General features: G+C 47.6%; 1 protein-coding gene and 1 non-coding gene across 6 annotated transcripts in view; both read right to left on the bottom strand.

The window, feature by feature from the left end:
* AP2A2 (adaptor related protein complex 2 subunit alpha 2) overlaps positions 1-23,374 on the bottom strand; it is an 89,925-nt gene that overhangs the window by 54,582 nt on the left and 11,969 nt on the right. For 2 of the 5 annotated variants that reach the window (XM_055093945.2, XM_055093946.2), the window contains exons 2-3: positions 10,397-10,533; positions 1,352-1,420 (exon numbers count right to left, since the gene is read on the bottom strand). Coding sequence is in view for 2 of the 5 variants with exons in the window: in XM_034931894.3 (XP_034787785.1) it covers positions 1,352-1,420 (69 nt within the window). In the remaining 3 variants the exon portion in view is untranslated. Of the gene's footprint in view, positions 1-1,351; positions 1,421-10,396; positions 10,534-13,902; positions 14,387-23,374 lie in introns of those variants that run through there. The other 3 variants (XM_034931894.3, XM_034931893.3, XM_055093947.2) reach the window with 2 other exon arrangements.
* LOC112441240 (U6 spliceosomal RNA) lies at positions 12,346-12,450 on the bottom strand. Its single transcript, XR_003029183.4, has one exon. It is a non-coding gene; the product is annotated as a U6 spliceosomal RNA (small nuclear RNA).

Below are 23,374 nucleotides of genomic sequence, written 5' to 3'. Positions count from 1 at the left end.
ACCCCCGTCTCTACTAAAAATACAAAAACCAGCCATCTGGGGTGCAGTGGCTCACGCCTGTAATCCCAGCATGTTGGGAGGCTGAGGAAGGTGGATCACTTGAGGTCGGGAGTTCAAGACCGGCCTGACCAACATGGAGAAACCCCGTCTCTACTAAAAATACAAAAATCAGCCAGGCCAGGCACAGTGGCTCATGCCTGTAATCCCAGCACTTTGGGAGGCTGAGGCAGGTGGATCACTTGAGGTCGGGAGTTTGAGACCAGCCTGACCAACATGGAGAAACCCCGTCTCTACTAAAAATACAAAAATCAGCCAGGCCAGGCACAGTGGCTCACGCCTGTAATCCCAGCACTTTGGGAGGCCAAGGCGGGCAGATCACTTGAGGCCAGGAGTTTGAGACCAGCCTGGCCAACATGGAGAAATCTCGTCTCTACTAAATAAAATTATAGGCATGTGGTGGCACACACCTGTAATCCCAGCTACTCGGGAGGCTGAGGCAGGAGAACCGCTTGAACCTGGAAGGCAGAGGTTGCGGTGAGCCAAGATCGTGCCACTGCACTCCACACTGGGCAGCAGAGCAAGACTCCATCTCAAAAAAAAAAAAAAAAAGAAAAGAAAAGAAACTACTGGATATCCATTCTCAAGCCCTCAAAAGCACCCATCCCATGAAACTCCAGGAGTCCCCAAGCTGTGTTCTGCCTGTCCTTCCAGTTTCACAGGGGTCAGGCTCAGCCCTCTCCCCGACTCATTGTGCCTGGGCAATTTCAGCTACACCGTGGCTAAGGTATGCTCAGGGAGGTGAGCCAGGCTGCAAATCTGTAAACATTAACTGAAAAATTAAGGCTTGAAGGATTAACTGGGGTTTCAAAAATGTCCTAAGGGCTGAAAACTAAATCTGTACTTCACAATTCTTCAAAGTAAGGATGTTCAGGGAAGGCACTCAGCCCACACACTGGCTCACAGAGAGGCAGTCTGCCGAGCATGGGTCAGGTCCCTGCTGACCGTCAGCAGGAGGCATTCGGTGGCGCCTTACACAGAGCACTTCCCGTACTTGGTGTCTGTCCTCTGAACCCCCAGCACACCGGCCTGGTGGTTAATACTGCGACATGCAGCTGGGCACTAGACCAGTGCTGTTCCAGCTCCAGGAAAAGACCAGACACCAGGAGGGGCCGCCCCACCTAACCAGCTCCACACATGCCATTTCCTAATTCTGACAGGGCCCTGATAGAAACTGTACAAACTGAGAACTTCACTTTAGTGTGGGAGAAAAGAAGACAGTATTAAAAGACTGGGTTCTTACTACAGAAAATTTACAACAGGACATTTCATGGAAAAGGTTACACATACTTACCTTTAAATTTTGATCTGATATTTGCCAGTTCCTTGTTTATCCTTTTTATTTCTGCTTCTTTACTTTTACCTAAAAAAAAGAACAAAAAGGCATTTTTATTCTAATTGATTTCTAAAGAAACACCATTTCCCTGATAAGACTGACACTCAGAACTCACGAATGGGATGAGGCCCCGTTTCAAGGCAGGAGAAAAGCCGAAGCAGACACCTGCCTCCAACCCAGAGCCGGCAGGAAGGGGCTGCAGCAGGGCCGGGGCCGGGACTGAGCCTAGGGAAAAGGGAGTGCCTGGGTCAGGACAGCAAAGGAGCGAGTCCTGAACCGCCCGGGCCAGCTGCTGCGCACCCAGGGGGTGCTCCACAACACCATTTCTAACTCTACCTCTTTACCAAGCTCAGAACTCAAATACCTTGCTGGATGTTTGCCATGATAAATCGTCATCCACTAATAACACGGAGGTTTACTCCTAAAATCAACTTCCACTGCCAAAAGCACACAGTTTTACTACTATAGGCTTTCAATTTTCTTTTATAAATTCACCTCCACAGTTTCTTCCTCGATCAACTGCAGTCGCAAAACAGATGCAGCCTCTGCAACATGCATCCTTCAAGACTCAGCTCAGATGTGCCCATTGAAATCAGCCTGCCTCCCCTGCCGTATGGACTGAATGTTTCTGTCCCCCCAAAATTCGCATGCTGAAGCCCTAACCCCAATGTCATGGTATCTGAAGATGGAACCTTTGGAAGGAGGCTGGGTTCAGATGGGGTCATGAGGTGGGCCCTCATGATGGGATTAGCACTCCTACAAGAGAAGTCCTCAGCAAATACGGTTAGGTACTAATATCATTAATAATATTAGGAGTGCTCCCACCAACAGGCCCAAAGGCTAGCTTCTGTCCGAAGCAGGAAAGACTGATCTATTCAGTCTATCTGTTGATAAGACATTACAACCTATCTGTTGTCAAATCTAGTCATCTAAAATAGTCTTTCTTTTTGGCTTATCCATCCCCAACGGCAATCAGAATACCTGAACTGACACATTTCCATTTCATGTGTCTCATTTCAAAGCAATGCCCAGGATCTGTAATTCTTCGTGGTCATAAAATGACGGAATGTCAGGGCTACAGGTCCCTTAGTCTGCTCCGGCTGCCATGACAAAACACCCCAGACGGGGCGGCTGAAACACTTCATCTTCTCACAGGCCTGCAGGCTGGAAGCCTGTGAGCAACACACCAGCAGGGTGGTTTCTGGTGAGGGCTCTCTTCCTGGCTTGCAGACAGCCACCTTCTATGTGCTCACGTGGCCTTTCTTTGACGCATGCTTATGAAGCGAGCACGCTGGCTCTTCCTCTTACAAGGCCACCAATCCTACAGGATTAGGACCCCACCTCTATGACTTCATTTAACCTTAAATGCCTCCTGAAAGCCCTATCTCCAAATCCAGTCACACTGGGGTTGGGGCTTCAGCATATGAACTGGGGTGGAGCCACGGAGGCAACTCGGTCCATAGCTAGAGGGAACCTTAAAAACGGACTGATGCATTTGTTCCATAAATATCCACTGAGCACCTACAACTGTCCACACATGGTGCTGGGCACCAAGGCACAAGGATGAGCAAAAACAGACATGGTCTCTGTTACCCTCACGGAAGACACAGTCTGGCAGAAGACTGTTACTGACCAAGCAGTTGCACACCTATTTAATCACCATGTGCTGTGTAAGGAAAACAGATGAAGCTAGGAGGGATTACGATACAGGAAGCAGGTCTGCGCTGCAGGGCAAACAGTTGTTGGTAGGAACATGAGAGTTTCCCTACAAAATCTGACAAGTCCACTTGCATAATATCCAATTGTGATATTATACATACATACTGGTTTTAATCTACAGTTCCTGGCTCAAAACTCTCACAGCTCTTGTTATTTTTTCCCCAAGGCAGGCCATAAGACTAACAAGGGACTCTAACCACCCCCAGCCTTTCTGTCGTGGAGCTGGCCATAAATTCTCTGACCTTCCTTGTCTGACTGTGGGTCACAAGACCCCCATTTCTGAAGGGGCCCTGCCCCACACCCCAGGGGAAGGAATGCCGCACAGAGAGGCCGGGAAGAATCTGCACAGACAGGCCCTGCTGGGTTTAGATCACACCCTTTTGGTCCAGTCCCATTTGTACACAGCTGTCAATCATGCCTATCCAATGAAGTCTGCACAAAAGGCCCAGGAGGACAGGGTTTGGGGAACGTCCGGATAACTGAACACATGGGGATCCCCGGAGGGACAGGGAGCGGCCATGGCCCGGTACCATGCCCTACGCATCACGTCACCTGCACCCTTCATACTAGCTTTTATGATCAAATAAATGTGTTTCCCTGAGTTCTGTGAGCCTCTCTAGCAAACTAATTGAATCCAAAGAGGGGGTCGTGAGATGTCCATTCACAGTCTGTCATGCACAAGCACAGGTCACAACCTGAGGCTTGAGGCTAACATGAGAAGTAGGGGGTAGCCCTGGGACTCCCCTGCAGGCTCTGACACTACCTCCAGGTAGATGGTGTCAGAATCAAGCTGGAGGACACCCCGCTGGTGCCTGCTGCAGAACTGATAGCTTGTTTGCCGATGGGGAGAAACCCCCACATATTCTGGGGTCACAGAAGTCTTCTGTGTTGTAGTGGGACAGCAGAGGAATGTTAGCTTCAAGTCTTTTTTCAGCTCACACCCATGAAATGTGGGAATTCTCCATTGTACAAAAGAGGGAAAATGCACATTAGACGTGTGACAATCAAACTTTCAGTACATGCTAAATCTACTGCTAAAGGGACCTTGCTCAACGAACACTTGCATGTATGTCACAAGCCAGGCATGGGAGAGAGATGAGACCACGTGTAGTTTAACTCTACCTAGACCAGCCGTGAAAACTGAGGCTTAAAGAGTACAAGTGATTTTAATAGGGATACACATGTTTAACAAGCACTGTCAAAATACAATTATTCATCACACAGGGTAAGGTGAGTTGTGTGCAAAAACAACTTTGTGTACATTTAAGTCACTTTTTATTCTTATTTTTTATTTTTTAAAAAATTAAAAATATTGCCAGGCATGGTGGTGCCTCATCAGAGGCAGGTGGGTCGCCTGAGGTCAGGAGTTCGAGACCAGCCTGGCCAACGTGGCGAAACCCTGTCTCTACTAAAAATACAAAAATTAGCCAGGCGTGGTGGCATGCCTGTAATCCCAGCTACTTGGGAGGCTGAGACAGACGAATCACTTGAACCCAGGAGGCAGAGGCTGCAGTGAGCCGAGGTGACAGAGCAAGATTCTGTCCCCAGAAAGAAAAAAAAATAAAAAATAAAAAATAGAGACAAGTTCTCACTATGGTATTTGGGCTGGTCTCGATCTCCTGAGCTCAAGCAATCCTCTCACCTTGGCCTCCTAAAGTGCTGGGATTACAGGTGTGAGCCACTGCACCTGGCCCTAAGTCACTTTTTTAAAGCAATAATAAAGCTGACTATTTAAAAAACCTTCTCAAGTGAGTCTTTGGTTTAAGGATCTCCCGCTGAAGTAAAAGGCCTCTGCAGCAACCCATCCACATCAGAACACGACACAAGCGGCCCCGCCAGGCCTGGTGTGCACAGATCAGAGGACAAAGAGCTCACCCCTGCCCTACGCAGTCACAGGGCCGAACTCCACCACTGCTGCTTCCAAAACTGATCTTGCCTCCCCCACAGGACAAGTTCCCTCCTCCAGAACATCTTCTGTCTTTTACTACACATTTGCTAATAAATAAGGTTGAATGTTTCCTGAACCGAACAAACACTCCTTTGAGCCAGTCCTACCCTAGAAAACTTCAGATGGACAGGTGGTCAGAACAGGAAAATCAAGTGCCTATGTGGCGGCTCCCCCACCCAAGCACTGCCCCAGGTGCTGGGAACACAACAGCTTCTGCCCTCAGGGGACCTTTAACAAAACACAGACACACCCAAACCTCCTGTCCCAGTCAGTCTCTCTTCCCAGCCCTGAAAGCTGCTCACAGCAGTGACCCCTGGGCAGGCTGCCCAGCGTCTCAGCATCCCCACTCCTCTCTGTATGATAGCTGACCAGCGGACGGCTCCACAAGAAAGCAGGACAGCAGGTACAGGAGGATGCTGGCAGCCTGATGCCCTCCAGGATGGCAGGTTTTTTGGACTTGGCTGAAAGAGTCACGAAAACAGTGTCTTGGGAGCTTCTGCCACACAAAGCCTGCAGGCAGCTTCACACAGCTGGGACTGCGCATGGGTGAGGCACTCTGCACTGGGTGCGGTGTGCCAGTGTGCGTGTGCCTACGTGTGCATGCCACTGTGTGTGTACATGTGTGCTTCTCACAAAGGTGTACACAGATCTGTGCTATTAAATCTGCAACAGGGGACCTTGCGCTCTCTCCCTGGCTTGTGCCCTCTACTTTACCCACCCAAACACCAGGGAAAGAAACCACTCTGAGGGGGAACTTATGTTGTCCAGAATCAACAAAGCTCAGATCTAAAGCAGAAATACTAAAAACCTGGGGGCAGGAGAAAGAGGAAATACTACTACATGAGCTAAATCAACTTTCCTAAACGGAATCTACAGATTTTATATAAGGTTGTGAAACCACAAACTAAAACGAACAGCATATAATGTAGAGTTATAGAGGTAACCACCAGGACAAACAGGCAGTTAACCCCCCTCCTCTGTGGGACAGAAACAGAGACAAGTTCCAGCTTCCCATCCACAGCTTGCTTTTAATTGCCCAATTTTCAACACACACACACACACAAATACACACACACACACCAAATACACACATGCACACATTTACAAACACACATGAATACACATTTATACAAACACAAATACACATATATACACACAAATACACGTACAAGCACACATAAACCAAATACACACAAATACACAAATGTACGCGCCACACACAAATATACATATACACACATTTACAAACACACATAAATACAAATACACAGATACACAGAAATACACACGTACACAAACACAAATACAATATATATACACACATATAAACACAAATACAACATATATACACATATACATACACATAAACACAAATACACATACACACACACAAATACACACGTACACACACATGCATAAATACAAATATACGCATACACACACACTTTAAAACGAGGGCAGGCCAGCCCCTGAGGAGGGGGAGAAGCATGGAGGGTGATGACAAGAGTGAACTTTGGGGCCAGCACGTGAGGTGGGAATCCAAGCGAGGTGGGAATCCAAGTGCAGCCTTTGACTCATTCTGCTGTGCCTCTGAGCTCCAGCTCCCTCAAAAGGAAAGCCACCAATGGCCGTACAACCTCACGGCATCATGTCTGTGCAAGAGAAGGTAGAGAGGCCAGGCACAGTGGCTCACGTCTGCACTTCGGGAGGCTGAGGTGGGCGGATCACCTGAGGTCAGGAGTTCAAGACCAGCCTGGCCAGCATGGTGAAACCCCGTCTCTACTAAAAATACAAAAATTAGCCAGGCATGGTGGCAGGCGCCTGCAATCCCAGCTACTCAGGAAGTTGAGGCAGAAGAATCACTTGAACCCAGGAGGCGGAGGTTGCAGTGAGCTGAGATCGCGCCACTGCACTCCAGCCTGGGCAACAGAGCGAGACTCCATCTCAAAAAAAAAAAAAAAGAGAGAGAGAAGGTAGAGAGAAGAGTAGTGTCACGTCTCGGCCAGATCTGAGGACAGGAGAGCCTGAGCAGCCCCAGTATCCATAGAGGGCTGAGCATGATGCAAGAACCAGGGATGGAGTGACCTGGCCCAGTGCCCCTACTGAGCAGAGACGACGCAAAAGCAGGGAAAAGGGGAGGTGCAGGGACAGCAGGCAGACGGAGGCAGACGGAGCCAGGACGGAGCCAGGGATTTCCAACTGCAGCTGCCAGGCAGGCCACTGTGTGAAGACAATGGAGGTGGGGGGGCTCTTACGGTAGAAAAGCCACCTAGACCATGCCTCCTCTGACAGTTCATGAAAACTAATTTCACATAAAAATACGCATTCAGGCTAGGCGCAGTGGCTCACGCCTATAATCCCAGCACTTTGGGAGACTGAGGCAGGTGGATCACTTGAAGTCAGGAGTTTGAGACCAGCCTGGGCAACATGGTGAAATCCTGTCTCTAGTAAAAACACAAAAATTAGCTGGGCATGGTGGCGTGCGCCTGTAATCCCAGCTACTGGGGAAGCTGAAGTGGAAGAATTGCCTGAACCCGAGAGGCAGAGGTTGCAGTGAGCCAAGATCACACCACTGCACTCCAGCCTGGGCAACTGGGTGACACAGAGAGAGCCTGTCTCAAAAACAAGAAAGACAATCCAGCACGACCATGGCTGAGATGACGGATGATGACCTGCAGGCAAGACTGACACATTCAAGTCAACTACCATGTCCTAAATTTACCAAAAACGCTCTAGTAGAAGCTGCATGATCAACGCAGCACCCCTGCAGTCATGATGGACGCAGGTAACAATCTGAGCCCTCCAGTGCCTGTCAGGGGCTCTCCTGTAAAGGAGCAGAGCGTGCTCCTGGCCAGGCGCCAATTCGTGCCACTGACACTGCACTGATCTCCATAAGGCAGAGGGCCTCACAGGAGGACTTCAACCACCCCACCGTGCCGGGAACAGATCTAGCAAAAAATCTTATCTTTTTAGATAAATTAGCTTGAGGAGAAGGGGGGAGGAGCTGAATTCTGAAAGGGTAAAGCATGAGCAAGAGTAACTGACCCACAGCAACAAGCCCAGCCACACAGAGTCTGATCTTTGTTAAAGAGTAACTGACCCACAGCAACAAGCCCAGCCCCATACACAGTCTGATCTTTGTTAAAGAGACGCTGGCCACAGTCATCCTGCACTGTTCCTGTCTGAACTGCAGCCAGCCCATCAGCACTAAGGGTACTGTACTTGCATCAGGGAATTCTCGCAGTGAACTTAGGAGCTCTGCGAGCTTAGGAGTCCAGGCTAATGAGTAACCTGGACATGGCATAGCTACTGACAAAAGCAAGTTACAATTTGCATTCCATGAAGTAGCAAAGAACACACTCTATAGGGGCAGGCTTGGATAAAAGCTCTTGAATTTTTACAATTATTGTCCCTGGTCATTCTTCAGGAACAGCATGCTGGTTAATGATTTCTTGTTTACAGGCTGAACTAATCAACAGAGAGGATTAGTATTCTGGGAACAGCCCAAGTTCCACAACAAATAGTAAAGGAGCCTATGACAGATGATTATAAAATACCAAAGTACCAAAATCTTCTGTCCTTGCAATGTGCAGCAAAACTTGGTCTACAGAGTTTTATTCTGTATATAAAGTGATTTCAGACTGGGCAGTGGCTCACGCCTATAATCCCAGCACCTTGGGAAGCTGAAGTGGGAGAGCTGTTTGAGTCCAGGAGCTCGAGACCAGCCTAGGCAACATAGGGAGACTTGGTCTCCATAAATAATTTTTAAAAAAATTAGACAGGTGTGGTGGTGCATGCCTGTGGTCCCAGCTACTAGGGAGGCTGAGGAGTTGGGATCACCTAAGCCCAGGAAGTCAACACTCCAGTGAGCCAGGACAGCATCGCTGTACTCCAGCCTAGGCAACAAGGTGAGACTCTGTCTCAAAGAAATAAAGTGATTCCGCCGAGTAACCCAAAAGCCCAAAACTGACCAAGCCCAAGAATTTTTGAAGGAAGCTATAATTGCTAAAATTACTATTAAGGTGGTTAGCACAGCAGTCAGCCAAGCAAACTCTGAAATCAGGCCTGGACTGGAATGTCACTCCATGTTTTACTAGCTATGTGACCCTGGGCTATCAACTTAACCGCAACCTGCCTCGGTTTCTCTTCTTCAAATGGGTGTGCCATCAATGAAAGAGCTGTGATGAGAAGTGTGAAATAAGGAGCAAAGCACTGGTCCAGCCACGAGAAGCTACTGTGCCCATCACCAAGGATAAACTCACACGTTCTTTTTTTTTTTTTTGAGACGGAGTCTCGCCCTGTCACCCAGGCTGGAGTGCGGTGGCGCGATCTCGGCTCACTGCAACCTCCACCTCCCAGGTTCAAGCAATTCTCCTGTCTCAGCCTCCCAAGTAGCTGGAATTACAGGCGCCTGCCACTACGCCCAGCTAATTTTTGTATTTTTAGTAGAGGTGGGGTTTCACCATATTGGTCAGGCTGGTCTCAAACTCCTGACCTCAGGTGATCCACCCACCTCGGCCTCCCAAAGTGCTGGAATTACAGCTGGGAGTGCCTGGCCTCATCTTTTTTATTACAGCCATCTGGGTAAGTGTGATGCAGTATCTCATTGTGATTTTGATATGCATTTTTCTGATAGCTTGTATATGCTTATTGAACATTCATAAATCTATTTGGAAGAAATGTGTATTTTAATACTTCATCAATTTATTTTTTTTTGAGATGCAGTCTCACTCTGTCACCCAGGCTGGAGTACAGTGACATGACCTCGGCTCACTGCAACATCCGCTTCCCAGGTTCAAGGGATTCTTGTGCCTCAGCCTCCCAAGAAGCTGGGATTACAGGTGCACACCACCACACCCAGTTAATTTTTGTATTTTAGTACAGACGGGGTTTCACCATGTTGGCTAGGCTGGTCTTGAACTCCTGATCTCGGGTGATCCACCTACCTCAGCCTCCCAAAATGCTGGGATTACAGGTATGGCCACCACACCCGCGGCCCCTAACACTTCATCAATTTTTTAATTTAGTTGTCTTCATGAAGTTTTTTATATATTCTAGATAACAAGCCCTTTATCAGGTACACGGTTTTCAAATATTTTCTCTCATTCTCAGGTTGCCATTTCGCCTTCTAAATAGTATTTTGTAGCACACGTTATGGAGTCCAGATTAACTTTTTTTTTGTCATTTGCACATTTGTTGTCACCTAGGAAATCATAATCCAGACCGGGCACAGTGGCTCACGTCTGTAATCCCAGCACTTTGGGAAGCCGAGGCAAGCGAATGGCGTTTGGCCAACACGGCAAAACCCTATCTCTACAAAAAAACACAAAAATTACCTGGGCATGGTGGTGCAGGCCTGTGGCCCCAACTACTCAGGAGGCTGAGGCAGAAGAATCGCTTGAACCTGGGAGGCGGAGGTTGCAGTGAAACAAGATCACGCCACTGTACTCCAGCCTGGTGACAGAGCGAAACTCTGTCAAAAAAAAAAAAAAAACCATATTCCAAAGTCACAAAAACTTACTCCTATGTTTTTTTGGTAGGAGTCTCATAGTTTTAGCTCTTACAGTTGGGTTTATGATCCATGGAGTTATTTCTTGTGCATAGTGTAAGGTAGGAGTCCATTTACATACTTTTACATGGAGATTCAGTCATCCTAGCACCATTTAAGACTATTCTTTTCCCCCACCATTGAATTATCTTGGCACTCCTGCTGAAAATCAATACACCACAAATGTAAAGGTTTACTTCTGTACTCTCAATATTATTATCTCAGTATCTACGTATCTGTCCTTATACTAGTATTATACTGTCTTAATCATTTGTGTATTAAGTTTTGGAATCAGCATGTGAATCCTCCAATCCTGTTCTTTTTTGCATCTATGGAGATGACCAGGCATTTTTTTGTCCTTTATGGTATTAATATGAAGTATTACATGGATTGATTTTCAGATGTTAAGCCAACCTTGCATTCCTGGGACAATTCTCACTTGAATCTGGTGTATAAACCTGTTTTTTTTTTTTTTTTTTTTTTTTGAGACAGAGTCTCTCTCTGTCGCCCATGCTGAAGTGCAGTGGCGTGATCTCGGCTCACTGCCAACACCGCCTCCCGGGTTCAAGCACTTCTCCTGCCTCAGCCTCCTGAGTAGCTGGGACTACAGACGCATGCCACCACACCCAGCTAATTTTTGTATTTTTAGTAGAGATGGGGTTTCACCATGTTGGCCAGGCTGGTCTCCATCTCCTGACTTCGTGATCCACCTGCCTCGGCCTCCCAAAGTGCTGAGATTACAGGTGTGAGCCACCACGCCCGGCCTGTATAATCCTTTTTATACGTTGTTGCTGGATTCAACTGGCTAGCATTTGGTTGAAGATTCTTGTTTCTATACTCATGATAATGGCCTGTAATTTTCCTTTCTTGTCATGTCTTTGTCTAGTTTTGGTATCAGCATAATACTGGCCTTATAGAATGAGTTAAGTATTCCCTCCTATTTTTCCAAAGAGTTTGTAAAGGACTGGTATTCATTCTTTTCTTGAAACAGAGTCTCTCTCTGTCGCCCAGGATGGAGTGCAGTGACGTGATCTCGGCTCACTGCAACCTCCGCCTCTTGGTTTCAAGCGATTCTCCTGCCTCAGCCTCCCAAGTGGCTGGGACTAAAGGTGCGTGCCACCACACTCATCTAATTTTTCCATTTTTAGTAGAGATGTTGGCCAGGCTGGTCTTGAACTCCTGACCTCAAATGATCACCCACCTCAGCCTCCCAAAGTGCTGGGATTACAGGCATGAGCCACTGCACCCAGCCAGGACTGGTATTAATTCTTTAAGTGTTTGGTAGAACTCAAATAATGACAAGCTCAGTAAGTGTGACTTTTCTAGAGAAGCCACCTGGCCCAGAGCTTATTCTTGTGACAAGATTTTGTTTTTCAGTTTTTGGGTTTTCCTTTGAGATGGAGTTTCGCTCTTGTTGCCCAGGTTTGAATGCAATGGTGTGATCTTGGCTCACTGCAACCTCTACCTCCTGGGTTCAAGAGATTCTCCTGCCTCAGCCTCCCAAGTAGCTGGGATTACCAGTGTGCACCGCCACACCTGGGTAATTTTTGTATTTTTCATAGAGACGGGGTTTCACCAAATTGGCCAGACTGGTCTAGAACTCCTGACCTCAAGTGATCCGAGTGCCTCAGACTCCCAAAGTGCTGGGATTACAGGCATGAGCCACTGCACCCGGCCGTGACAAGTTTTTAAATTATTAATTCAATCTATTTACTTATTATAAGTCTATTCGGGTTTTCTTTTATGGAATGCTTCACAAATTTGTGTGTCATTCTCACACAAGGGCCATGCTAATCTCTGTATTGTTCCAATTTTAGTATATGTGTTGCCAAAGTGAGAGACTATTCAGATTTTCTATTTCTTCTTGAGTTAGCTTCGGTCACGACTTTCTAGGAATTTGTCCATTTCAACTAAGTTATCTAATATTTTGTTACACAATTATTCATGGAATTCTCTTATAATCCTTTTTATTTCTGTAAGGTGAGTAATAATCTCCCCTCTCATTCCTGCTTTTAGCAATCTGAGTCTTCTTTTTATCTCAGTCAGTCTCACTAAGTTTGCCAATTTTGATGATCTTTTCAAATAACCAATCTTTGCTCTCATCTTTGCTATTTTCTTCCTTCTTGTTTTAGGTTTTGTTCGTGCTTCTTCTGGTGTCTTAAGGTGAAACATAGTTAATGATTTGAGATCTTTTTTAATGTAGGTATTTACAGTTATAAACGTCCCCCTAAGCCCTGCTCTCACTGCAGTGTATAATTTTTGGAATGCTGTGTTTTTATTTGCATTTATCTCCAAGTTTTTTTTAAGAGACAGTGTCTTGCTTTGTCATCCAGGCTGGAGTGCAGGGGCGTGATCATAGTTCATTGCGCCTCAAACTCCCAGGCTAAACAATCCTCCTGTCTCAGTCTCCCAAGTAACTGGGACTATAAGGCCACATCTCTGGGCCTGGCTAATTTTTTGTAGAGACGGGGGTCTCACTTTTGTTGCCCAGGCTCTCGAACTCCTGGCTTTAAGAAACCCTCCCACCTTGGTCTCCCAAAAGTGCTGGGATTACAGGCGGCATGAGCCACTACATCTGGCCTGTCTCCAAGGACGCCACCATGCCCAACCAATTTTTGTATTTTTAGTAGAGACGGGGTTTTGCCATGTTGACCAGGCTGGTCTCGAACTCCCGACCTCAAGTGATCCGCCCACCTCGGCCTCCAAAAGCGCTGGGATTACAGGTGTGAGCCACCGCGCCCAGCCAATTAGCACCTTAACTTAAAACAATCCAGTTTTGATTAACACAAACCTAATTCTAATAGTACGGAGAAATGTTGCTCCAATAAAGCTCTTCCCTCACTTCTTTTTTGTGCTATAATTGTCAAATCACACCTTTATGTGTTATAAGCCTATCAAAACAGCTTTATAATTATTACTTTGTACAGTTGTCTTTTAAGGCAGATAGGGGCCAAGCGTAATGGCTCACGCCTGCAATCTCAGCTCTTTCGGAAGCCAAGGCAGGTGGATTACCTGAGGTCAGGAGTTCGAGACCAGCCTGACCAACATGGCAAAACCCTGTCTCTACTAAAAATAAAAAAATTAGCTGGGCCTGGTGGCGGGAGTCTGTAATCCCAGCTACTCAAAAGGTTAAGGCAGGAGAATCACCTGAGTCCGGGAGGTGGGGGCTGCAGTGAGCCGAGATCGGCGCCACTGCACTCTAGCCTTGGCGACAGAGGGAGACTCCGTCTCAAAAAAAATAAAAAAAGAAAAGAAAAAAAGACAGGAGACTAAAAGTTACAAAAGTGCACTTACATTGTCTTTTAACTTGACATATGTAGCTGTCTTCACCGTTGTTCTTTATTTCCTCACGTATCCTACCACCTAGTGTCCTTTCATTCCAGCCTGAGACATTCCTTTCAGTATGTATTATAAGGGAGGTTGGCTAAAGCAACAAATGTCCTCTGTTTATTGTTTACCTGGAAATATCTTAATTTTTTTTTTTTTTTTTTTTTGAGACAGGATCTTGCTCTGTTCACCCAGGCTGGAGTACAGTGGCACAATCTTGGCTCACTGCAACCTCCGCCTCCCAGGTTCAAGCAATTCTCGTGACTCAGCCTCCTGAGTAGCTGAATTACAGGCATTCGCCAACACGCCTGGCTAATTTTTGTATTTTTAGTAGAGACGGGGTTTCACCATGTTGGCCAGGCTGGTCTCGAACTCCCGACCTCAGATGATCCACCCACCTTGGCCTCCCAAAGTGCTGGGATTACAGGCATGAGCCACCACGCCCAGCCAATTTCTCTATTTTCAAAGGACAGTTTTGCTGGACACAGAATTCTCAACTGACAGTCTCTCTTTCAGAAACAGGGTTTTCACACTGAGCTAGCTCATACGATGGCAAGCTCAGTAAGTGGGACAGGTCCGAGAGTGACCTGCTCTGCAGCCGGGACTTGCTGAGGAGCTCCAGCCTTCATGTGTCCCCTCCAGTGGCTGCTAGGCTGCTGGCTTTCCCAGCTACCATGGTTATAAGGCAGCTGGTTTCCATGGTTACCACGGAGCTGGGGAGAAGAGAATGGGAGGAGGTTGAGTTAGAGGTTCCACAGTTGTTCACAGATAAAAGCTCCTCAGAGTGTCGCAACCGTTGGTTAATTTCGCGTTCTGACAGTTGATTTTGACCATTTTTGCCAGTGTTTTCACTGCTTTTATGGAGGATTGGATTACAGAGGCCTCACTCCACCATTCCGGCTAAGTGGCATTTCTGATGCAGACTCAAAGCTGTCACGAATGAAGAATGTTTAGCATGCATGCCTCTGTTGATTCTGTTTTCTAAACCTCCACATGTCACTCCTACCTTTCCACTCCAGATCCTCGCCATCTCCTCTGGACCAAAGCAATCCATCTTTTCCTAACTGGCTTTCCTGCCTCTAAGCCTCACCTAAAACCCATCCTCTATATCCAAAATGACCATTCTTTTCCTTTTCTGTTCTTATTTTTTGTAGAGATAAGGTCTCACTAAGTTGCCCACACTGGTCTTGAACTCCTGAACTCAAGAGATCCTCCAGTTTTGGCCTCCCAGAGTGCTGGGATTACAGACCTCAGCCACCGTGCCTGGCCTCAAAATGACTATTCTACCAGCAAAACAGAAAGTGAGGCTGGGTGCATTAGCTCATGCCTGGAATCCCAGCACTTTGAGAGGCCAAGGCGGGCGGATCACCTGAGGTCAGGCATTCAAGACCAGCCTGCCCAATGTGGTGAAACCCCATCTCTACTAAAAATACAAAAATTAGCCAGGCGTGGTGGCAGCACTCATAATCCCAGCTACTCGAGAGGCTGAGGCAGGAGAATCGCTTGAACCCAGGAGGTGGAGGTTGCAGTGAGCTGAGATCATTCCACTGCACTCCAGCCTGGGTGACGAGAGAGATTCCATCTCAAAAAAATTTTTAAAAATTGAGTGTCATTCCCCTGCTTAAAATACTTAAACAGCCCACATCCTAGACAGGAGATCCTACCATCTGGTTTTGGCTGCCTCTCCCACCTTGGTCTCCAGCCACATTCCCGCGCCCCACTAGGCCCTACCCATGCTAGGAGTCACCCTCAATGTATCACACGTGTCCTGCTGCTGCTCATGCCTCTCTGCAGCGTGGCACACGGGACTGCCCACCCTTTCCAGACCATCCCCCACATCCCATCACCCTAGCAAGACCTGAGCCAAGCATCACCCCTGCATTCCATGCCTGACCTCTCCCAAGCTGTTCACCCCTCACACCATTCACCACTCTGCATTACAAAGGCCTGAGCTACTCAAGGATACTCAGTGTTCAGCATTCTAGTAAGAGCCACAGTCTTTATAAAGCTCTAGGAAAGGCCCTACTCCACCTGTCCCCCACCTTCATTCCCCCCAACCTAACCCCCTACTGCCTTTCCGCCCAGGACTGCTGTCCTAAAGCCACACGCGCCTCCCGCTGTGTCTTCCGTGCAGCAGTCATCCTCCCCCACAAAGGCCTCTGCGCTTACCACTCCCTCTGCCAAGACGCCCTCCCCACTAACTTCTACGTGGCCACTGCCTCACTAGCTCCAGGTCCTTGCTCAACTGCTGCCTTCACAGAAGGGCCGCCCTGATCATTCTACTTAAAATTGAACACCTATACCCTCATTTACCCAATCACCTTCCCCCCTTAATATCTCTCTGTTGTGTTTATCATCTTCTAACATCTCACTAAATTTCGTTTTTATTTTCGATCTCTATCCACTAGAATGATATTTCTCTGTTGTGTTTATCATCTTCTAACATCCCACTAAACTCTGTTTTTCTTTTCGATCTCTGTCCACTAGAATGCAAGCTCCATGTGAACACGGAGTTGTTTTTTCCCTGCCATAGTCCCAGAATCCTGGGAAGTGCCTGGCATTGTAGCAGGCTCTCAATAAATACTTGGTAAGAATAAATGCTCTGCAGACAGCAGGTACCCAGCAATAGCACCACATCTCTGAGTGCTCATAATGCACCAAAAACCATCCCAAGAGCTTCTGAGCAACAGAGCTGGAAAACAACGAGCATTTCCTGAGCGACGGGATCACCAGAGGTGCCATGTCAATCTCTACAGCATCCTCTCCTTTGGGGCCCCCATCACATCCATCCTGTCGACCTGTCCGCTTTTCCTCCAAACGAGTGCTCTATTCTGGCCATCTCCGCTGCCACCTGCATCTCCGGTCACACTCCCTTACTCTCGCCATCTCCACTGCCACCTGCATCTCCGGTCGGGACTCTCCTATTCTCGCCATCTCCGCTGCCACCTGCATCTCCAGTTGGGACTCTCTTACTCTCGCCATCTCCGCTGCCACCTGCATCTCCAGTTGGGACTCTCTTACTCTCACCATCTCCGCTGCCACCTGCATCTCCGGTCGGACTCTCCTATTCTCGCCATCTCTGCTGCCACCTGCATCTCTGGTCGGGACTCTCCTATTCTTGCCATCTCCGCTGCCACCTGCATCTCCAGTCGGGACTCTTCGCAGCTTTCACCTTCCACTCACCTCCAACCTACTTTCCACAGAGAAGCTGGCATTAAGGGAGGAGACCACCCCTCACCTTGTCTTATTCCCAATTTCTGCCTCCAAAGAAAGAAGAAGTAAAAACTAAAAGGCAGAAATGAAATCCACAAGCAGACAGCCCAGTGCCACACCCTGGGCCTGGTAGTTAAAGATCGACCCCTGACCTAATCAGTTATGTTATCTATAGATTCCAGACATTGTATAGAAAAGCACTGTGAAAATCCCTGTCCCATCCTGTTCCGTTCTAATTACCGGTGCATGCAGCCCCCAGTCACATACCCCCTGCTTGCTCAATCGATCACGACCCTCTCACGTGGACCCTCTTAGAGTTGTGAGCCCTGAAGAGGGACAGGAATTGCTCACTCGGGGAGCTCGGCTGTTGAAGATTTGACTCTTGCCAAAGCTCCCAGCCGAATAAAGCCCTCCTTTAACTCGGTGTCTGAGGGGTTTTGTCTGTGGCTTGTCCTGCTACAGTGTAATATTGTCATATAATTACATCAGACCTGTCACTCACTCGCTTTCCTTTGGCAGCTTCCTACAAGGCACCCAGGATAAAATCAGACTCATGCCGGAGCCTTCAAGGCCCAGCACGTTCTGGCCTCCCCCAGCAATCCGGCTTATGCCAGCTCCTCTCCTCGCTCACTGAGTTCCAACAGTACAGCCTCTCAGGTCCTGAAACACAACTGGCTCTCTACCACCTCAAGCCCTTCTCCCCTCCAGGCTGGGACAAGGCTGGTCCCAGGCAGCTTCAGGACCCAGATGAAACGTCACTTCCGCAGAGAGGTCTTTCAGCAACACTCGACCTAAGGGAGTCCCCTTTTATCATCCACCATGATAAACTGCCTCGGCGTCACACAATATGCCCACATGACAAACCTGCACATTTACCCCCGGAATCTAAAATAAAGGCTGAAATTATTTTTTAAAGTCATCAAAAAATACATGAGAAAAAACATTTCAGTTCAGGGTTTAAACAAATCTCTCTGGAAAATTCAAGTATCCAAACTCCCCTGGACTCACCCATCATTACCAATAACAGAATCTACTGACTAAACTACTGAGATAAATTTCCATTTACTATATTCTATTACCAGCAAGAAACAAAGGTCAGTCGGTCAAAGGCCCCATGCCTTTCCTTTGATTTCTAGGTTTCAGAGCACTACAGACTAATCCCATACTAGGTTTGCAAAGTACATACCGCACCGTTCATTCCCTTGAAGGGGGAACAAGGTCCTTCCTACTTGCTTACTTCAGACAAGGAATAAATGCCGAGTCACCATTCTATTTAAAATTCCACTGAGAAATACATGCCACACAAGCTCTCAGAACCACCTGCCCAAATTTGATTTACTAAAAGGTCAGGTATTGCTAAGCGCGGTGGCTCACGCCTGTAATCCCAGCACTTTGGGAGGCCGAGGCGGGCAGATCACGAGGTCAGGGGATCGAGACCATTCTGGCTAACAGGGTGAAACCCCCCTCTCTACTAAAAATACAAAAAAATTAGCCGGGCATGGTGGTGGGCGCCTGTAGTCCCAGCTACTCAGGAGGCTGAGGCAGGAGAATGGAGTGAACCTGGGAGGCGGAGGTTGCAGTGAGCCAAGATCACGCTACTGCACTCCAGCCTGGGCGACAGAGCGACACTCCATCTCAAAAATAAATAAATAAAAAATAAAAGGTCAGGTATTATTACTTCATTTAAGCATGAGAGGCCGGGCATGGTGGTTCATGCTTGTAATCCCACCACTTTGGGAGGCCAAGGCCGCCAGATCACTTGAGATCAGGAGTTCAACACCAGCCTAGCCACATGGCAAAACCCCATGTCTACTAAAAATACAAAAATCAGCCGGGCGTGGTGGTGCATGCCTGTAGTCCCAGCTACTTGGGAGGCTGAGGTGGGAGAATCGCTTGAACCTGCGAGTCAGAGATTGCAGTGAGCCGAGATCACGCCACTGCACTCCAGCCTGGGCAACAGAGTGAGACTCCATCTCAAAAAAAAAAAAAAAAAAAATAGAATAAGAAAGCAGCCAGACACAGTGGCTCATGCCTGTAACCCCAGCACTTTGGGAGGCTGAGACAAGAGAATCACTTGAGGCCAGGAGTTCAGGACCAGCCTGGGCAACATAGTAAGACCCCATCTCTAAAAAAAATAAAAATTACATAAAGTCAAATTATTCCTCCCCAAAGCCTTCTCTCAGGCAGTGATAAATCAAGAATATATCAGAAGTCATAAATGGGGGCCGGGGCATGTGTGTAGAAACAATCAGTCATCAAGGACAATAGAGTTATCACAATCCTGGACATTGCCAAGCAATGGTCAAGCAGTAACTGACTCAGCCAAGGAGAGCAAGCTGCACCCCAGCAACCTGCAGGAGGGAAGACAAATAAGAAGCAAACCGTCTCGAACAGAGAACCCGAAAAGGCTTGGGAATGAAAGGAACCTCAGGAGACCGATGTCAGGAGGATGGCTTCAAGTCTATACAGAGAGCTGCAGATCCCTGCCATGAGACCCTGCAGCCAGGCAGGCCCCTCGGCCCCCATCTCAGAAAAAGACAAGCTGGAAAAGTGATAACACAAAAGCTCCGAGCTCCACGGAGTGTGGAGCAAGGGGCCCCATGAGAGCAGCACAGCGCAGTGACAGGCTCCCTGAGGGGTGAGATGCCCCATCCCAGAATGATGGCAGCCGAGCTCACAACACCCACCTGCTCACCAAGCAAGAGAAGAGAGTCGAGAGTCCTCTGGAAGAACTGAACCAGCATTCAGGCTGCTCCTCAGACCTCACCCTGCAGCGAAGGCCCCTGCCAAAGCCCTTCAGGTTGGCAGGCACTGGTACACATGGGTGGACAGCCACCAGCCACCAAGCACAAAGTGAGAGCTCAGAACCTCACAGCATGGGCCAGAGACCAAACAAACCTACACAAAAGGCATTCAAAGCAATGAGACAATGCACAGAAGGAAACGCCAAAGGAAACACCTTTACACAGACGAGATAAAATACAGCTTGAAGAAACAGATGCCACCAAAAAAGGGGCACTTGGGTCATGAGAAAGCTCTCAAGCTATAAAACTGACAGCAGAAATTAAAAATGCAAAAGAAGGGCTAGAGGACAAACTTGAGAGTCGTGGAAACAGAACGCGAAAGGCAGAAAGGCAGGAAAATCTACGCCAGGAGGTATAATTTCAACTACCATAGAGAAATACAGAGAAAAGAGAAAGTGAAATGAAACAGAAGAGGTTAGCAACAAAACACAACAAGAATATTTTCCACTAGCCCAAAAGACATAAGTTTCCAGATTGAGTAAGGCCACCAAATGCCACACTTGGGCACATCGTCTTAAAATTTCAGACACTGGCCGGCGCAGTGGCTCACGGCTGTAATCCCAGCACTTTGGGAGGCCAAGGCGGGTGGATCACTTAAGGTCAGGAGTTCAAGACCAGCCTGGCCAACATGGCGAAACCCCGTCTCTACAAAAAACACAAAAATTAACCGGACAGGTGGCACACACCTGTAGTTCCAGCTACTCTGGAGGCTGAGGCAGGACAATCGCTTGAACCCGGCAGAAGAGGTTACAGTGAGCCGAGATCACACCACTGCACTACAGCCTGGGTGACAGAGTGAGACTCTGTCTCAAAAAAAAAAAAAAAAAGTAAGCAAAACAAAAGGCAATCATTAACTTTCAAAAAAATTTAAAACTGAACCAAAAGTTGAACTGTTATTCTCGGCTGAGAACAGTATTTTCAGACATGAAATAGACATTAATCAGGTAAAATATTACACAGATACAAGTACAGGAGAAGAGAAACTTGAGCAAGAGTTAAAAGAATCATCTTCTAGAGTAAGGCATCAATAAACAGGCCAGGCACGGTGGCTCACGCCTGTAATCCCAGCACTTTGGGAGGCCGAGGAGGGCAGATCAGTTGAGGTCAGGGGTTCAAGACCAGCCTGGTCAACATGGTGAAACTCCGTCTCTAATAAAAATACAAAAAATTAGTCGGGAGTGTGGCGGGCTCCTGTAAGCCCAGCTACTCAGGAGGCTGAGGCAGGAGAATCACTTGAACCTGAGTGGCAGAGGTTGCAGTGGCCCGAGATCCCACCACTGTACTCCAGCCTGGGCAACAGAGCGAAACCCCGTCTCAAAAAAAGTCAATAAGTAACGACTAAATGGGGGAAAGAACACCCATAAATAGTAGGAACACACAATTTAGACTTAAAAAGCAATCATTCTTAAAGTAAATTTTTAAGAAGAAACAGCTATAAAATGAAAATAATTCACTCAGGTTTAGAAATGTGGGCAAGGCAGGGGCAATGTTTTATAATTAACTTCTTAAACCTTTTTTTTTTTTTTTTTGAGACAGAGTCTTGCTGTCACCAGGCTGGAGTGCAATGGTGCAATCTCGGCTCACTGCAACCTCCACCTCCCGGGTTCGAGTGATTCCACTGCCTCAGCCTCCCAAGTAGCTGGGATTACAGGTGCCCACCACCACACTCAGGGAATTTTTTTATATTTTTAGTGGAGACAGGGTTTCATATTGGCCAGGCTGGTCTCAAACTCCTGACCTCGTGATCCACCCGCCTCGGCCTCCCAAAGTGCTAGGATTACAGGCGTGAGCCACCGCACCTGGCCTTAAACTACATTCTTTAACTTTTTTAATCTTTTAAAACATTTAAGTAAGGACAAGCCTAGACAAGAAAGTCACAAGAATGAACGCTATTGGGAAGACCTGCCCAGTTACTTCCTAATAACTAAAAATAAACATATCAACATTTTCATAGAACAGACTAGAAAGCACAGAAGGAGTCTGTAAAAACATACAAACATTTGGCCGGGCGCAGTGGCTCATGCCTGTAATCCCAGCATTTCAGGAGGCCAAGGCGGGCAGATGACGAGGTCAGGAGATGGAGACCATCCTGGTTAACACGGTGAAAACCCGTCTCTACTAAAAATACCAAAAATTAGCCGGGCGTGGTGGCGGGCACCTGTAGTCCCAGCTACTCGAGAGGCTGAGGCAGGAGAATGGCGTGAACCCGGGAGGCAGAGCTTGCAGTGAGCCAAGATCGCGCCACTGCACTCCAGCCTGGGGGACAGAGTGAGACTCCGTCTCAAAAAAAAAAAAAAACAACATACAAACATTTGAGAATACAGTGACGACGCATCGCAAGGAGAAAAAAGCATTACCTCATACATGTTCTGGAACATATTTGGTAATCGATGCGAGGAATGATGGAGACCCATCTCACAAGAAAATAAACTACAAGGGGTTAACGGGATAAAAATAATTTCAAAAGCTTTAAAACCTCAGTATCGTATAGGGGTTTGGTGGGGACTTCAGGCGATGGGAGAAGCCACAGGGAGGGTCGGTGTAGCCAAGGCAGCATCTGTAAGGCAAGACGCCTTCGTGCGGCACCAACCGGCACACAGGCGACCCAGGTGAGAGGCCCCAACAGAGGGTCTGTCACCATCATAAAGCAACACCCCAGTGGGCACAGAGAAGTCACAGGAAAGACAGACCAATAAGCATGCGTTTTGTTTCTTGTTTTTAAATGAGACTGCTCCCTCCAGGCAGAAGCATAAGCTGGCTGCCTGGTGCTCCAGGCAATCAGGCAGAAAGGTGGCAGGCAGGCATCTCAGGGGCAAACCGACGCAGTTCAAGCTCCAGCTCCACCTCTCGGGAGCTCCAGGACTTAGGATAACCGACAACCTCTCCACGCCACAGTTTCCTTATCTGTAAACAAGTATAGACAGTCTCCAATTTGTGATGGTGCAGCTGAACGATTTTTTGACTTTACAATGGCATGAAAGCAATACGCACTCAGTAGAAATCGTACGTCAAGTGCCCAATCACCTTGTTTTCCACTTTCAGTACAGTATTCAATAAATTACATGAGATATTCAATCCTTTTTTATACATAGGGTTTGTGTTAGATGGTTTTGCCCAACTGTAGGCTAATGTGAATTTGGTAGTGGTGTTTTGAGACAGGGTCTCATCCTGTCGCCCAGGCTGCGCAATGGCGCAAACGTGGCTCGCTGCAGCCTCAACCTCCTAGGCTCAAGAGATCCTCCCACCTCAGCCTCCCAAAGTGCTGGAATTACAGGCATGAACCACCTTGCCTGGCCCCAAAAGTGAACTTTTAAAAGATACCGTTCAAAGTGTGCTTTGAGAAGATGGCAGAGATCTGACATGCGCTCACGGCACTGAAGGCCTCTTTCTGGAGACGGACAATGGTGTTGCGCTGTGGTCAG

The sequence above is a fragment of the Pan paniscus genome, chromosome 9 (genome assembly GCF_029289425.2).
Source record: "Pan paniscus chromosome 9, NHGRI_mPanPan1-v2.0_pri, whole genome shotgun sequence".
NCBI lineage: Eukaryota > Metazoa > Chordata > Mammalia > Primates > Hominidae > Pan > Pan paniscus.
This window is presented reverse-complemented; position numbering and strand designations above follow the sequence as displayed.